Raw genomic sequence first — 18,463 nt, forward strand, 5'->3', positions numbered from 1 at the left:
AGTTGTTCTCTCTGCAGGATAATATTTATTATAAAAATTTAAAACAAGAGTCTCCCAGTCAGTTATACCAAGTGCAGTTCTATTCAATCCATTATACCATAATTTGGCTAAGTACAAAACTCTCAGCTTCACACTAGAAGCTTACACAACCATGTAAAAAGATAACAAACTCACCCAAATAACCCAACCAATATAAATGTATGACACCTAGTATATGATAGGCAAGCTATGCACGAAATCCGAAACTAAAATGACAAGTTAGAAGCTTGGTAAACTTACTCAATTAATGCTCAGTGATATCTCCACGCATAAACTCGCAAAAAACCTTAAACCCTTTCGATCTCTACTATTTATACAAAGTATGACTTGTATAGCAAGTAGGTTTTCTAAAAGATAAATAAGTTAACTTAACTTATCTTTATAACACGGTTTTATGAAAATCATATTTGAAGAAAATCTTTTCCGGAAAATAAGATAGAAAGATATTGTTAAAAAGAATCATATCTTTTAACAAACCGATTTTAAGAAATAAAACATTTTAGAAAATCTTTTCTAAAATCTATCTTTTATATTTTCCTTATTAATTTATTTACCAAGCAAACTTGCCACGGTTCTAATAAATCTCGTGCATTAACCTACTTAACATATTAACAATAATCTAGAAGATAAAAACCTTAGCTAAATTAAATTGTTGCGTCGTGCTTCTGTACAGATAGGTTACTTGGGCTCCACGCAGACTAAGTTCCTTCAGGGACCTTAGCTTGCTGACTTCAAGTTCCTGTTAGGAAACGTTCCTGTTAGGGAACGTTCCTGTTAGGGAACTCGGTTCTTGTTAGAGAACTTAGTTCTTGTTAGAGAACTCTTCTTCTTTTCTGTTTAACTATTTGTATAAAGATCTCCTCATGTCTTCTTAGTTCCAGTTACTTCTTCCATCACCACGATCAATTTCACCTAAACTAATCAAACATTTGAAAACCTTTATTAGAGGAGTTTGCTTTAGTTTAAGTTCCTCATTATCAAAACCTTTAAGCTTCAACAGTCGTGATATGGCTAGGAAAACATTTATGGGGAACTTCAAACACATTATTTCAGTCCAACCCTGTTCACATTTACTGAATTGAGCTGAGCTAAACTAAACTGAGCTGATTGATAAGAGCTGAACTAAACTAGACTGAACTGATTGATTAGAGCTGAACTAAACTAGACTGAACTGATTGATTAGAGCTGAACAGCATTGGTGCCTCGCGCAAACAGCCAGCGTTGGCGCTGGTTCTTTTTTTTTGTGCGCCAGAACTCTGTTTTGATAATTTTATCTTTTTGGCTGATTTTCTCTATAAATAACGTATTAAAAACTCCGTTTTCATTCACCTACAACCAGTTTTCAATTCTCTTTCATTCTCTTTAATCATTCACCAACTCTCATCAAGATTCTCTTGATTACTCTTTCTCTCTTTTTCTAAACTAGCTTTTTCAAATACAAAATTCCGCATTCATTAGATCTAGATACACCTAGCCATATTCAAGTTGCCTTCGCCCTAGACGTGAATGGTTTAATTTCTGAGGGTTTGTTCTCTTTCAATTATTTAATTTAATTGTTTTGATTATTATTTTCCTTGAAGTTACTAACGTGTGTATTTTGTTATTAGAAAGAGGTACGAGGCATCAAAGTAAGTACTTTAATGGTTTTTATTGATGTTATGATGTAGAGTTCATGCTTAGATTTTTATTATGATTCCTAGTATCATGTCTAGGATAGCTTTAATACTAAGTATGATTAAAAGTATGATGCTTCCTATGCGCTTCCTAATATTTATGATTGTTAGTATCATGTTAGGATTAAAGATTTGATTTTTATTGCTTAGTGGCATGCTAGGGTTTGTTATTAATCTTGTTAGTATCATGCCTAGGATCTTGCTATTATTATTATGCTTTAACATGATTATGTTAATTATGATTATAATTGTTATAATTTATGACCATGATTATTTTAATTATTATCATTATGATTATTATTATAATTGTTATTGTGATGATTATTGTTTTAATTATTTATTATGATTATTTTGATTATTATTACTTTATTATTATGATTATTTTGCTTGATATTTATTGTTATTGCTTGATCACACCTTTTATGCATGTTTGAAGCGAATTTGTACTTGTAATCACGCTTAATAAGATAATTAATAATCTTGTTAGGGTTAATATGATTGTAATTTCAAGTGATCGCCAATAATAGTTTTATTTGTGCATTAATATTCAACCAACATAGATAAACAGGTTTAGGGTTAATCCTATTGATTGCATGTTAATCAGAAAGCGCACATGAATACGATCAGAATAAAGTAGAGGCATATTATTAGGGCAGGTTCAATCTCTTTTAGGTTGGATTTGTACCTTCATCCCCAAACCCTTATTTGGTTCAAGACCTTATGGAGTTGACGATCTCTTTAATCGTTAAGGGGTGTAACCTTCACCCTGTGACTGGTTTACAAGTTCCTAAAACTTGTTGGCGACTCTTTTGCTCTGTCTTCTTCCCTTTTAGACGCCACCGTACTTTAGTGTATGATCATAGTGGGGTTCAAGCTAGGAGGTTAACGCTTGAAAAATATTCCCCACAAACACATAAAGATGAAGAAAATTGTGGACATGGTTTATTGAAGTGAAAAAAAGTGACAAGGAATAAAACTCATGGGGCTATAGAGGACTTCATCTTTATATGCCCTTTACAAGAAGTCGTTCTACCTCTCCTTGGCCGATACATAAATCCTACTCCATGTTGTGGTAATTCCTTTATACGTGATTTTTCCATTGATAGATAAAATAATAACTAACCTATAACACTGTCACAATGCCAAAGCAATATCAAATCTTACTTTAACTAATTCACAGTGGCAAGGTCCTTCTGTATCCCTCGCATCTCTTGGATGTTGTTCACCGTATGCTACATCCAAGACCTACATGTATCTCCATTCCCAAATATCAAATAAACGGGGGTTATAAGCAAAACGGAAAAAATTCAAAAGAAATCTCACAAACAATTACACCTAATTTCCCAAAGTCCCCTAAACATAAATTATCACACTTAGCTGCCTTCCCAATCTGTTGCATATTCCATGCCTTGATTCTAGGAAAGGCATACCACTCCATCGGATCCCTATCCAACTCTAAAAAAAATATATGTGACACAAAGTTAGTAGTTAGGAGTAAAACAAGAAACTTGGAATGTACTAAATGTAATAGGAAGAGGAAACTGTAACTAATAGACATGAAATACATAAAACAGCAAAGATTGCACATCCACCACATCAACCAGATACACCAGTTGTGTAGAACCATCATGTAAAACTAGTCACACTGCCTATGAATTTGGATAATACCAACCCACACCAGTCATATTAAGCCGTATCCATTGCAATACTAATAGCAAGAAGAAGATCAGCCGCAAGCCTTGGTGACTGTGTTGGGCACAACACCATCATCTCCAGCGCCACAATAAAAAACAGGGTCTTGAAAACCTCTTCCTCATCTTCCCCAAAATACCGCTTTAACTGATCCATCATCTCCCTAGTAACTGGTATCCCTACAGACGTGTACATCCGTCCACTAGGTTTGCTAGACTTTGACTCCCACGATTTTCCATACCTTAACAGAATGTTCTGCTTTTTTATACGACCATCTTCAGTCATAGTTTTCGAGGACAGAACAGGTCCGGAACCATTTGGGATGCCTAACACCCACTTCTTTGACAACTTAAACTCCCTACTAGAAGTTATCATCTTCTGGCTTATCGGGTCTATTCGGGTCATAACCCAGTAAGCCAATAGTATTGGTAAATGAATATCACATGCAAGATGCAGCAGCCCACCAAAGCCCATTTCAATTACCTAACGTTTCCTACGGTCATCAAATTTTTTGACATATGCGGCCGAAAGATTCAATTCGACTTTCATATTTTGGGGCTGCCAACATAATAACATCACATCACACTCAAATTAATAGAATATCTATATCCCTATTAAAAGAAGCTCAAATGTCACTTACCCTCCTACAAGAATCGCTACGCCACGAAATCAACTCTGATCTAGCTTTCACACATCCCCCAAAACTTATGATGTCATCCTACAAGGTATTAGACCAACCTTATACAATCAATAACACACACACACACACACACAAAATAATAATAAAACTTGTGTTCTTAATGCAAATAAATCAATTATTAATATCAACAACATTGTACAACCTTAAACAAATTGGGGTACAAAGTGATTGTCTTCTGGATAGAGTTTTGGAAGGACACCTCCGCAGATTCCTACAATTTTTAACAAAATAACATAGCCAGGAACATACACAATCAAGTTCATAACAGAAACCTAAACCCTAAACAACCTTCACCTTCAAAAAACAACACCTTTACTACCTTGTCATTCTTCAAGTCAGAGCCCTCAGTAGTACCATCCTACACACACAAAATAGCCTGAACAAATCAAAGGCTAGCAAAAAATACAAGCCATCTAACATGAAAATAGGACACATGTACTCACCAGGGATTCATCACATACATTGCGCTTTCGTTTACCAGTGAACCTATCTTAGGACATCGTCAATATTTCTTTTGCCTGCACATAAATTCAGAAACATGTGTATGCTTATTCAGTGCTCTTTAATCAATAGTTTACAATTTTAAAAATGTACAAATGAACTTTGTTTATCAATCATCATTCATTATCCTAGTGCGGATACATATGAACATCATATAATTTTAAATTCATTCAGACAAACATTAATGTGTTCAATGCAGCTAAGGTCATCTATCAATAAGTTTTAACCAACACCCCCGCCTTGCAAACATTTCACCTTTTGAAAGGTTTCTTCATTCCATATAGGCTCCCATTCTAAAATCGCAACAACTTAAACTCAAAACATCCAGCTAATATTCCTATGACAGTGTGCCAATATGCCCCATTGCCTAATTTCAAAAAAGAATTATAATCAAATATTTAAATCCTCATTCGAAACACCCTAATTCAACAATACACCTATCTTTCTTTCCGGATACCAACCAACACATTATTCAACACCTGATTCGATAATACCCTAATTCATCAATACACCTATCTCTCAAAATATGTATAATCACATATTCAACTCTAGATTTAAAAAACCTAATTCACCTAAATTCCTATATTTCATTTTCAATACTAACCACACATTAATAAATTATTTATAACATGAACACAGAGCAAATAGAACTATATTCATACATCAAACACTGAATAATATAACAACCTACAGAAGAAGACGAACAAACCTTGCCAAATTAATAGATACCACCGGGCAGAGAACACTGCTATTGTATTTCACCGATCGGCAAAATGCCTATACTCTGTCCTTCTGCTGAGTGTGCACCACTTCCACACTGGCTACAACAAAACCACTACTGCCGCAGCAGGCACCCTTTTGGGTTTTTGTTCGATTCCAAACGACAAATTAAAGATAGATGTCTGCAAGAGAGTAAGTAACTGTCAAAGGGATAATGAATTTGATTAATGTAGTGTGGTAAAAAAAATCAAGGGTAATTGGAATTGGTTACTGTATAGGGGTAAAATATTCACTTCACGTTCCGTAAATTTCTCCAAATTTGAGAGTTAACGGCTGTTTCTACTTAAAAGTATGCAGTCAAGGGAAAAAGTCACTTATACCCTAAAATTGAGGCAAAACGGACGAAATTACCCCCTTGAGAAATGCTTCTTGTTTCTCAAGAAGAGAAACTTGAAATTACCCGAAATTAAGCTAAAGTGAACAGGCCCTTAGTCTCAATATCCAATTTTATAAATTATTATATATATATATATATATATATATATATATATATATATATAATTTTAGTAATATCAAATTAAAGATATTAATGGTGAAAGTTGTGCCTCAATAAATTTGCAAACCCAAATTATCTTTGATATGAAGTAGAGTTTTTCCCCCACAATACACACGACTGCGTAGTGGTGTCAAACCCAAACCGACCCGAAAAAAACCATCCATTTTGAACTGTAACCGATCCGATATAATCTAAGAATTAAAGATCCAACCCCATCTTCAACTAAACTAAACTCAACCTGAATTCTTGACCCAATTTGAACTTAATTCGGCACTGATTTGACCCAACTTGAACTCAAACTGAACATATTTGAACCGACCTAAACTCAATCCGAACCAAAATTGACCCAAAAAATATCTGATTCAATCCGATATGTTTTTTTTTCCGAACTGATATTAACCAACCCAATTTTTATCTGACCTGATTTTGACTTGACATGATTTCAAACTGACCATAATTTTAACCTTTTTTTTTACTTAAACATATATTAAGGACACAATATAAAAACATGAAACATAAATATTGACTTGATATCGATGTAACAATAAGATTTAAAAAAAAAAAAAAAAAAAAAAACGTCAATAACTACTCTAGTTTTACAAATGTACTTATTTGAATATTAAATTTGGTCAACCCAACCAAAATTTAGCCAAACAGAAAAGTATCTGAATCTGAATTGACCGAATATTGATCAACCTTAGTATTCAAACCGAACTTAACATAACCGAAATCAACTGAACTGAAAGCACACCGATCCAAACTTAACCAACAAGAAATTAACCCGGCCAAGCTCGTTTTGAACCTGATCCGAATATAACTGAATCAATTATGAACCAATCTAAATTGACCCGAAAACCAGCCGATCCGATTTGAACCCGACAGATCTTGACCTGAATTTAACTTGACTCGAAAGTGACCTGATCCAACTCGAGGTTTGGTTAACAGGGTAATTTTGAACCGAATATATCTGACCCGTATAGACTCGAACCATCATGGATCAACCTAAACTCCATCCGGTTATTGGAATGACACCTCTATGGTTGCGGATTAATCAACAGGAATAAGGACCCCTGTTTTAATGCAAAAGAAACTTGTAGCGTTAACAATGAACAATAAATTGGACTACTTTAAGGGCCTGTTCTCATTGACTGAACTGAACTGAACTGAACTGAACTGAAATGAATATTTTATAAGAGAAGGAAATTAGGAGTTGAACTGAACTGAATTTCAACGTATGAGAACAAGCCCTAACTCCAGCACTTATAAACATGAAAGATGGACTCGATGGTCCAAATGTTATGTAAACCTCTATACTTAGTATTTATAAAAACACAAACTATAAATTTTTTTGGCATCACAAGTCACTCATTACCCCATATGCACAGTCACCCTTAATAATATTTATGTTTAAGTCTTTATGCATTCTACAACTTTTCAAGAAACAAAATGAAGTGTTTCATTTCCATCATAATAAAATAAATTTCAATTAATTAGTACGCATTACATGACATATGAATTATACTCCGATCCCTCCGTTTTTAAATACTTGCTCCACTTTCCTTTTTCGGCTGTTTTTAAATACTTGCTCCATTTCCTTATTTAGAAAGCTTGTACAATATTTAATTAATTTCTCTTACCTAGTGGACCCATCATAAATTATATTTTATTACTTTCATATTCTCTATCCTCCAATTCTCTCCACTACTTTTGCTTATTCCAATTTTTTATTCTCTCACATACCCTACTACCTCCATATTTTATTACTTTCTCCACTTTCTCCTAAAACTCCGCGTATGGAGAAATGGAGCAAGTATTTTAAAATGGAGGGAGTAATAAATATTGTCTTTTTATCTCATAGACTTTAATTAAATACTTCCTCCGTCCCCGATTGATAGTCACTTTTTCCATTTTTGGTGACTCAAAATGTTAGTCACATTTGCTTTTTTCAAGTACCATTAATATTATTTTTTTACCAAAATTCTCTAACATTTGCAAAAATATTTGTGCAAATTTAACATTACCATGTAAATTTTACTTTCCGATGTACTTTAATTACTTTCTCTCTCTATTTTTTTGCATACCCAATGTAAATTTACTTTTTCAATGTACTTTCTTTAATTCTCCTTAATTCCCGTGATTTTTCTTCAATAGTGACTATCAATCGGGGACGGAGGGAGTATAATTTAAACTAATATGTTATTTCATATCCCACAATCTTCATGTATATATATCTAACTAAACTCCTTCATCTTCTTTCACAGTTCTACTCTCACTCTTTTTTTTCTTTTAAGTTTTAGAAATGAGACAATATTTCGAATAAAAACATCAATACTATTTACTAAAAGACACACCATTAATGACACATGTCATTTTTTAGTGTGTCCCTTACTCAAGGAAGTTATGGACTGGAATCAGAGATTGGATCTCTCTCCTCTACTCTGGGCTAGCAGACTGCTTTATATTTTTAATTTTGTTTTTAAAAAAAATCCATATAAAAAAAATTTATACATAAATAAAAGATTTGATGTGTCTTTATATTTATTGTCAACTATAAACTTAAGTATAAAACAAAGTTTCTAATTTATATAAATAAAATATTTGATGTATCCTTTAACAGAACAATATATTAAAATGCATATTTTTAAATATCTATTTGGCAAATAGGCTATTTTATAATCCATTGTAATATTTACATAGGTAAATTTACTTATACAATGTTAATTTAAAACTAATTATTAAAATTTCCGTGCATGGCACGGGGTCTAACCTAGTACCTATATATGAAAATAATTAACCCAAGTAACAACCCGTGCATTAAACGAGCAAAAAAGCTAGTTATTCTCTTAAAGAAAACACTCTTATAATTTAAGTTGAAATTTGGCAATCACACGTACATTGGAAAGTATAAACGCCATTAACCGAATGTTAAGTCAAGAGACTCAAGACTCTTAGAAGACATGTATTCCCTCCATTATTCTTTTTTATTGTCCAGTTTCGCTTTTTGTATCGTTTTATTCCACACAATCACTTGTAAAATAGAAAAAATTGTTATGAACTGCTCACTTAACAGATCTATTTGTAAACAATTATTCGCTAAAAAGTCTATAAAAAAAACTACCCCCTAAAATTTTCCGGCAACTAATTCCGACGAGAGGAACCCATATGTTAGTTTTCCTCTAAAAAAGTTCTCTCCCTTGTATATATTAACCAACCCTCATCTTTTTTTGCAAAAACTCAATCCAAAAAACCAAATCTTTGTGAAAACCTAATTGTTTTTCCTTCTTTGATTGGTGATTTTCATAATGAATAGGTATTTTGGATTGATTTTTTTGCAAAGAAGAGGATGGTTAGTCAATATATATGAGGGTGAGGATAATTTTTTTGGAAAATAAAATGATAAATGGGTCCTACTCGCTGGAATTAGTTGTCAGAAAATGAAAAAGGTAGTGTTACCCAAAATTTTTAAAATTAGGGGTAGTTTTTTTGATAAAATTTTGGAAAATTTATAAATAATAATCCAAACTTTGCTCCATTTTCTTTTAATAATCCCAACTTTGGATTATTCTAAAATAATCCCAACTTTGGGGCTATTTACTTTCTTCAATCCCTTTGACCTATTACCGGCTGAAAAGGTTATTTTTTTTTTTTCATAAGTGCCACGTGTCTATACCTAATTAGCCAAAAATATTATTAAAAAAAAAATAAAAAAAAAATAAAAAAAATAAAAAACCAGACCTCACCCCTTCCCTGACCACCCAGCCCAGCCGCACCACCTAGGGAGGGGGTTGTCGGAATTGGACGGGTAAGAGAAGGAGGCAGAAACGGAATCCCAAACACCAGCTCCTCCACCACCGCCAATTGTCGGAATTGGACGGGTAAGAAAAGGGGGTTGTCGGAATTAGAACACCCTTTCCATCCCCACTGCCCACCGAAACGACCCCAGCCACCCTAACCCCCTCCTACACCGGAAAACTCACAACCCTCCTCCAACCAGAAATTCGCCCCTACTCCCGTCCAATCGTTCCTCCCTCTTCCCACTTGAAACCTCATCTCGTTCATCTAACGCATTGTAGACTAGCAGCAAATCCCGATCGCCGGAGAGTAAACCTGAAGGAGACGAATCTTGATGCCTTCATCAATGGAGGAAGCGGCGACGACGTTGTAAGCCTCCTCTTTGATGGAATTAGAGGTGTAAGAAGTTTCGTCTTGTGGAAGAAGCATCTGAGGTGTTAAGCATCTCTCCGGCGACCGGGGATTCGTCTGAACTTGGAATTTGGAGATTCGTCTGAAGGGGATGAGGAAATTTGAGGTTGGTGGTTCAAGGGAAAACGGTTAGCGAGCTGGAAGTGGTGGCTGCGGTCCAACGAGAGAGGGTTGGCGGGTTGGGCAGTGGTGGCGGCGACGTTTGTGTGCTGATGGAGGAAAGGGAGGATTCCGACGCGGGAGGAGGTTTCATGGGGTTCTGGCGTTTTCGTGGTGTGGGCGTGGGTTTTTTGGTGGGTTTTCTTTTTTTTTTTTTTTAAAATTATTTTTGCACCAATGACAAGCTGACACGTGTAATGTGACCTGCTATTAGAGGTCGTTGACTTTTGTTGACCGGTTTGGGATTGATGAAAGCAAACAACCCCTAAAGTTGGGATTATTGTAGAATAATCCAAAGTTGGGATTAATAAAAGAAAATGGAACAAAGTTGAGATTATTATTTACAATTTTTCCTAAAAATTTTTTAGCGAATAGTTGTTTACAAATTGGTCTGTAAATTAAGCGAGTAGTTCCTGACAATTTTTCCTCTAAAATATGTTAAAAAAAAAAAAACATACAAGTACTACATAAATTATTTGATATTTGAAATTAGAAGAAATGATGAATTAAACAAGATTTCTCGTGACTAATCTATTTATATGTAGTATTACAAATGGATGATGAAAAAAGAAACAGATTGAGTATCAAATAAATAAACTATCGATATCTCTTTATGATTCCATCTAAAAAGTACTGATTTATGACGAATGCAATATTTAGTTTAGATTTCTCGTTAAACGATAGAACTACGTTTAATTTCTCTTGAAGGGGTACTATTTTAATTTCCCACATTAATTGGTTAGAGTTTATTTGTTTCATAACTCTATAGTGTGCAGTTCTTGTGAGTTATTGTTATAACTCCCTATTGAATGAAGAAAAAGTTTCCAATGTCATTTTGTTGGTAATTTTATTTATTTTTATTTAAATATAACGAATCAAATCAAACAGTTTATTCTAATCCAAATTGGTAACATAATTGGCTTACCAATGACTTTAACTTAACTTAAGTATTATTATATCTTTAAATTAGGTTGAAATGAACAACCTCAGACCTTGGTGACCAGCTAATTATATAAGGTGGAATGAATGAATTAGAAAATTAACCAATGTCAAACAATATTTGGCAAACTGGCATTTTCAGGGTAGGTACAAATAACTAAAATTACCAATAAATACTTAATCCTTGGAAATTTATGACCAGGCCACTCTTCAACACTATTCTTGTCCAAAACAGAGGAAAAAGAATCATGGTTATCGTGAAGTATTAAATATGACCAACTTATTTGACACTCTCTTAATTATCCTTCTATTGAAAGTTTTTGTACAAAGATGTTGTTGACTAATGACTAGTCAATAATTTCCAAAACTAAAGTAGTCAATATATAGTTCTAGGAAAACTTTATCAGCCTGCTCCCTGCTGAGCCGATCCAAAATTAATCCCAAAACCGCCAATTTTGGTTGGGATTTTTAAATCCCAATTTTATTTTATTTTATTTTATTTTATTTTATTTTTTTTTGACAAAGAGAACTAAGAAGCTAAAAACGAAAACAAATAAAATGACGACTACGAGCTGAATTACCCAGGTGATGAGCATAACCAACTTCCGCTCTAGAGACCTTTTGAATATGAAACCTCTGAAGACCCGCAATAATCTGCCGAATTTCCCGCAAAATCCAAATGACCGAGATAGAAGCCGAAGACTGACCCCCAATTAGAGTCTTGATTGAACTGCAATCCGTACAAATTCTCACACTAGTGTAGCTCCTATCCCTAACATGTCGCAAACCAAGAAGGCAGGCAAACAATTCAGAATGAAGAGCCGAGGAAGCAAAACCCGCTTGGGCTCCTCCCCCTACAACTGGAGAAGATAAGTCAGAGGATAAAAACCAACCCATGCCAGCACGTTGATCCTTGGCGTTCCAGGAGCCATCAGAAGTAAGACAAATGTCATACTGATCACCCAAATTTAGATCGTGCAAGCAAGAAACACCAAACCCCGGAGGGCAAGAGGGATGCAAACGATCAGACAATTCTTTAGCCTCTTTACTCCTAGACAGCCAAGAGGCAGTCATAGCATAAATCCCAGCAGGAGAATAAACCTCCGAACGGAATCTAAGATTATTCCTAGTTAACCAAATAGCCCAGAAGAAAGCAAGGATCTCATCTAAACCATTCCAATCCTTAGCAGCCACAAAACCACTAATGGAATCAGCAAACCATGTACTAAAATCTCGATCCAAGGGCAAAGTCCAAATTACCTCAAGATGGTGAGAAGAGCGAACTAAGCAAGTGAACTCACACTGTTGGAAAATGTGAGAGATCGTTTCAAGATGTTGATGACAAAACCCACAAGTGGCATTAATAGGAACACCTTTCAAGACTAAGACAGCCGCCGTGGGAAGACCGTTATGTAAAATTTTCCAAACAAAGATCTTCCATTTTGGTAAAATCGGAAGACCCCAAAATTTCTTCCACCAATGAGGAATGATAGTTACATTTAAAGACCTAATTAACCCATTTTGATTTAGAATATGAGCATATGCAGATTTAGTAGTAAATAAACCATCCCATGTAAATTTCCAATACACAAAATTATCCATTTTTTCATGTGGTCTCTCCATTCCCAAGATGGAATCCGCAATAGGAGGGGGGAAAAACCTGTCGAATACGAGTACTATCCCAAGCATGAGAACCAGGATCAATTATCTGCGACACCACAGAAGGAAGATCATCCGAGGGAATTGAATCCTTGAAACGAACAGAAACCCCCGGAATCCAATCATCAGCAGTAATATTGACCTGAGAACCAGAACCCACCTTCCATCTCACACCATGAGAAAGAACACGAGCCCCTTCCATCAAGCTCCTACATCCCCAAGAAGGACAAGGAGGCAAACTAGAAGCTTTGTAGTTTACAAGATGAGGATACCGAGCACGGTAAATCCTTGAAACTAAAAGCTGTGGATTATGAATTAAATGCCACATTTTCTTAGCCAGTAAAGCCAAATTAAAAGAAGGCACATGACGAATGCCTAGACCTCCTAACCCACGAGGAAGATAAAGAGCGGCAGAAGGAGTTAAAGCCATACCCCTAGAAGAACTGTTGTTTTTTCACCAAAAGCGAGACAGCAGACGGCCAATCTGATCAGAAATAGCCACCGGCAATTTAAACACCGAAAGCACATGATTTAAAGAAGCGATGACCACCGTATTGATAAGGACTAACTTGGCTGCTGCCGATAAATGCCGAGAACCAAAAGCAGACAACTTTTGCGTCACCTTATCCACCAAGGATTGAAATTGATGACATTTAGAACGTCCTAAATCCACAGGGAGACCCAAATAAGAACCCAGTGAATTTTTAGCTTGCATATGTAATGCAGAGCTTAAAAATTCACGATAATCCTCCGGAGTATTCGAACTAAACTTAACAAAGGACTTTTGAACATTAACCATCTGACCAGAAATAGTACAAAATCGATCAATAACGTCCAAAAGATGAGAACACGCAGAAGGATTAACTCGGAAGAAAAGCAACGCATCGTCAGCAAAAAATAAATGGGAGACCGAAGGAGCTCGCCTGGAAATGCGCAAACCTTGAAATAAACCATTGCCCTCGGCCTGTCTCAACATTAAAGAAAAAACTTCCATACAAGGAACAAATAAATAAGGAGATAACGGATCTCCCTGACGCAAGCCGCAAGCCGGACGGAGAACAGAAGAAGGCTTGCCATTGATAAGGATCTGGTAAGAAACCGTAGAAACACACTGCTTAATTAGCTGGATCTAGTAAGGAGGAAAACCAAAAGCCTTAAGCACATCCCAGAGAAACTCCCAATTAACCCTATCATAAGCCTTGTTCATATCCAACTTCAAAGCAGCAGAACATATCTTGGAAGTAGAAGAATTTATATAGGATAGCATTTCATGAGCTATAAGACTGTTGTCTGACATTAGCCGACCCGGGACAAAGGCAGATTGGGACTCTGAGATCAAGAGAGGTAAAATCTTCCGTAATCGAGCCTTCATGCACTTTGAAATACACTTATAAAAAACATTACATAGGCCAATCGGGCGGAACTGAGAAGGGTTATCAAGGTGGTCTACCTTTGGTAATAGAACCAGAAAAGTCCAGTTCCAATCTTTAAGCATATAACCTCGAGCAAAGAAATACTGGATTGCAGAGGTAACTTGTTTACCAACAGTCGACCAGTGAGATTTAAAGAAAGCAGCCGTAAAACCATCCGGTCCAGGAGATTTATCATTCCTATATGAAAGATTGCATTCTTTATCTCGGCTGCAGTAAATGGGGCCATCAACTGTTGCTGATGAAGAGAAGACAACACAGGAATATCTAGATCCTCCCAAAGATCTGGAATATTAGTGGATGGATTTTTCTGACAATTATTTAAATCCGAGAAGTGCTTAAACAACAGATTCTCAATTTTCATGGGATCAGAAATCCAATTTCCATGAGTATCCTTTAGACTAAAAATTTTATTTCGACGACGCCGGTCTTGAACTGATGAAAATAGCAGGTGTGAATTAGTTTCACCAAAAGCATCCCATCTCACTTTAGATCTTTGTTTCCAATAAAGAAATAAAGTATGAGCCTGAGAAATTTTCTGATCTCGAGTTCGAAGGAAGTGAGAGCCTGTAGTCATAGAATTTGCAGACAGTGCTTGCGAACCCACATAATCCTGTAAATCTTTCCAGTCAATACCCCAACTCTTTTTATGCTCCACACACCATCTCAGCATCTTAGGCCTAAGATGCATCAATTTTGGGGATAGAACAAACATTTGTGAACCTAAAGATTAATATCCCAAGCTGAATTTATCAATAAGGAAATTTCTCGAATATCTAAACACCAGTTTTCAATACGATAAGGGGTTTTCCTTGGAGAAAGAGGACTTGTTTCCTTTAAAACAATAGCCGCATGATCCGAAAAGAGGATGGGTTGGTGAATTATCATAGCATCTGGATAAGATTCTAACCAGGAGCAGGAAGCATATCCTTTATCAAGTTGTTCAAAAGTAGGGTTTCCTAATTGACCATTAGTCCAAGTAAAAGGAGATCCTGTGAAAGGAATGTCAACTAAACCAGATGCTATTTTCCAGTCTAAAAACTCATAACGACCAGGGATAGAAAGAGCTCCCCCTAATTTATCAGCTAAATACTCTACTTGGTTGAAATCGCCTAATAAAACAACATCAGGGTAAAGGTTTAAAATTTGTAAGAGTTCATCCCAAACCAAAGAACGCAAAGAAACATGAGGCGACCCATACATAAACACTACATATCTTATTGCTTGACCGGGAACTACAACCTTACAAAAGATAACATGAGGCGAAATTGAAACAGGAACTACAGAAACCGGGGCAAACCAAAAAACTACCAAACCCCCGCTTAGACCTAAAGCATCTGAACCACAAAACCCATCAAAAGCTAAGCTAGATAATTTATCTACAGCAACATTTACAGGAACTAAAGTTTCTATTAAGAATATGATGTCGATCCCAAAAGAGCGGACTAGAGAAGACACATATGGAACTTTAGGGGAGTCCGCAGAACCTAGGCCCCTACAGTTCCAGGCTGCCACATTCATGGTGGCTGTGGTGGCCCAGACCGGGGAGCCACCTCACCCTCAGAAGAAGAAGAACTAGTTGAAGAACCACCACCCTTAGGATCACCCCTACGTTTCTTGAAAGGTTTGAGACAAGCTAAAATTGCTGAATTTGCATCATCAACAGTCAACGGAGGAGTAGCAGGTTCATGAGAAGTGGCAGCGCGTTTACGAGAACAGCCCTCTTTAACCCAAGTCCATATTTTATCACCCTGTTTTGCCAATTTGAGGCATAGAGGTTTCTTACCCTTGTTTCTTCCCATTTTAACTGAATCAATAGAAATTGGTGAAGGTGGAGCTGAAGACCGAGAAGAAATCGGTGGAGAACAGTCCATCGGCACCGGCAAATCAGAATCCACCATCAAAGTGTGCCCAGAAGATCCCTAGGTAATTGCAAGTTGCTCATTGGAGTACTGAACTATACCCAAAGAGGAATCCTCCATATAACCAGAATCCGCCCCTCGATTTCCCATTACTTCCCCTGATAAATCTTGAACCGGTGAAGGGATTGGAAGAGGAGAAGTCGGAGTTTTTTGAGAAGAGCCTCGCATCCAAGTGCTGCAGCCCGCACCATATGGGTCAGGAAAAAGAGGAACAGAAGGTCCCACCGGCGGCGGAGAAAACGCATACCCGCCAGAAAGTTCGTCTGAGAGAAATTCCGGTTGAACCGAGCATAAGGGTCTGCCTGAGAAGATACCGGAACAGAGCCATGGGTCGGATTTCCCACCTGGATATATTGTTTTAGAAGGATTTGGTCAATTTCCTCCAAGTGAATTTCATTAAGAGGTTGGGGCCCTTGTAAATTTTGATCCCTTGAGCCCAATATATTAGGCCCAATAACAAAGCCTAACTCACCCAAATTCGGATCCATATGAGAAATTGGGTTGGCTAAACTTGGCAGCCCAGATTGAGATAGAGTGGGGTATTGGGCCACAATAGCAGGACTATTACACTGCACGTGCTGAGAATGTCTAATAGATGAATTATTTGCAGAAGATAAAGATTCCAAATTACCTCCAACCGTGTCAATTGCAGAATCATGAGGTGTCATAACCTCAGTCTCTATAGAAGGATTACCATGATAAATTTGATGAGGTAATTGCACCGCTCCATGTGCTAAGGGATGAGCATGACCCATGTGATTACTATGAACATTATTTTGCCAAGTGCCTTGAAATTCATATACACGAGTAAAACGAAATCTATGAGGTGCACGTGGTGCTTGACGACGTGGCAGGGGAACCTCAAGGGGAGGTTGTTCAGCCCGGATAACACCTTGCTTACGCCTCCACACCTCATCTTCCACCCCCCTAAAACCACCAGGGATTGGGTTTGGAAACAAACCCGGTATATTGCGAGCAAGACAATGATGCGGGGGAGGAGAATCACCGAAATCATCAAAATTAAAATTTGTATCCGAAGGATGTGAGTCCCCTGAATTATCATCATCATTAAGCCCCCCATACCATAATTGAGTAGTCCAAACATCCGGAGTCGGACGAATCCCACGAACTGAATTTGTGTATAAAGGAAAATCTATAGGACCAAATAAAACACGTGCACCGCTTTCGTGGAGGTGATGATAGCAACGCTCCAGATAGAAATTGACTTCATGTTGTTCTTTATTACACGTAGTACGACCGTGTCCGACAAAACCACGCTTTTTACAAAATCTGAATATTCCTTCATATTTAAATCGAACCCACGTAGCTCGATTTCCATAATTAGGAAAATAACAACCAGGAATTATAGGAACAAATGATCAACAAGAATTTTAACTCTTGGTCGGGGTATAGGAAACTGACCTTGAAGTTCCTCCCTGTCGGTTACATCACCTACACGAGCAAGAACAGATTCAGCTACCATTGGAGTGGAATGTTGAATCGGAAGGCCCTCCACTGTAACCTACATATCAACTAAATGGAGATTAAGATTATTAGGAACCGAGTAACCACGAAGACGTTGGAGCACCATGAGACTTCCTTTAAAGTGCACCCAACCCCTCATATCAAGTTGCATCGCATCCTCCTCCGTGCCACAAAAGAAAATAAAATCATTACCATAAGGGCGAACTACTATACCACCGGAGCACGGAGGTGCCAATACCTAGAAAGTAGGCGCTGCACCAGAGATAGAGAAAATTCACAGTCATCACAGAAGCGACTAATTATGTAGTAACTCCAAGTTTCATGGAAAGGGAGAGGTTCTCCAAATTCACCTACCCTATGAGGATAGACAAAGATATTTGGAAACTCATAATCACGTACTCATCTTGAAACTTGAAAAGAAATTACGAAACAAGAGTTGAACTAGGAAATATGAACTAATTCTAAGAGCAGGATAAAACACTAAGAACGAACTAAGCTAGGAAGGGAACTAAAATAGAGAGAATTTCTCTCACTAGCTAAGACTTTCTCTCTCTAGAGAGTTTTTAACAATAGATTTTAAATCCCAATTTAATTATCATATTAGTGTGTATCCCTGATGTTTCATCGGATTACTTCTTGAATTAAAATTTGTGATTACATGTATTTGTGAACGGAATTGAGGAAAAGAGAGAATTTGGGAAGAAATTTTGGAGAAAATTATTATGAGATCATAATTTACGGTTGAGAGTTATTACAAATATTTATAATCATTGTAATAATCAAAA

The 18,463-nt window shown here is 36.5% G+C and overlaps 3 protein-coding genes and 1 long non-coding RNA gene across 4 annotated transcripts; all 4 read right to left on the minus strand.

The window, feature by feature from the left end:
* Positions 1 to 4,219: 4,219 nt before the first annotated feature.
* Positions 4,220 to 5,446, minus strand: LOC145568814 (uncharacterized). The gene is made up of 3 exons (XR_014095982.1): positions 5,315 to 5,446; positions 4,548 to 4,622; positions 4,220 to 4,315 (listed from the first exon to the last, which is right to left on the minus strand). It is a non-coding gene; the product is annotated as an uncharacterized LOC145568814 (long non-coding RNA).
* A 6,273-nt stretch (positions 5,447 to 11,719) lies between these two features.
* LOC145628932 (uncharacterized) lies at positions 11,720 to 12,784 on the minus strand. The gene has a single exon (XM_081681373.1). The coding sequence runs from the start codon at positions 12,782 to 12,784 to the stop codon at positions 11,720 to 11,722; it is 1,065 nt and encodes a 354-aa protein (XP_081537499.1).
* A 511-nt stretch (positions 12,785 to 13,295) lies between these two features.
* LOC145628941 (uncharacterized) lies at positions 13,296 to 13,817 on the minus strand. Its single transcript, XM_081681380.1, has one exon. It carries the CDS (start codon positions 13,815 to 13,817, stop codon positions 13,296 to 13,298), a length of 522 nt encoding a protein of 173 aa, XP_081537506.1.
* A 1,177-nt stretch (positions 13,818 to 14,994) lies between these two features.
* LOC145628948 (uncharacterized) lies at positions 14,995 to 15,792 on the minus strand. Its single transcript, XM_081681394.1, has one exon. It carries the CDS (start codon positions 15,790 to 15,792, stop codon positions 14,995 to 14,997), a length of 798 nt encoding a protein of 265 aa, XP_081537520.1.
* Between the last annotated feature and the right edge of the window lie 2,671 nt (positions 15,793 to 18,463).

This window comes from Chenopodium album, chromosome 1 (assembly GCF_948465745.1).
Source record: "Chenopodium album chromosome 1, dcCheAlbu1.1, whole genome shotgun sequence".
Classification (NCBI taxonomy): domain Eukaryota; kingdom Viridiplantae; phylum Streptophyta; class Magnoliopsida; order Caryophyllales; family Amaranthaceae; genus Chenopodium; species Chenopodium album.

Coding starts and splice junctions, on each gene's coding strand:
- LOC145628932 (XM_081681373.1), bottom strand. CDS start 12,784: ATGGATAATTTTGTGTATTGGAAATTTACATGGGATGGTTTATTTACT.
- LOC145628941 (XM_081681380.1), bottom strand. CDS start 13,817: ATGTTGAGACAGGCCGAGGGCAATGGTTTATTTCAAGGTTTGCGCATT.
- LOC145628948 (XM_081681394.1), bottom strand. CDS start 15,792: ATGAATGTGGCAGCCTGGAACTGTAGGGGCCTAGGTTCTGCGGACTCC.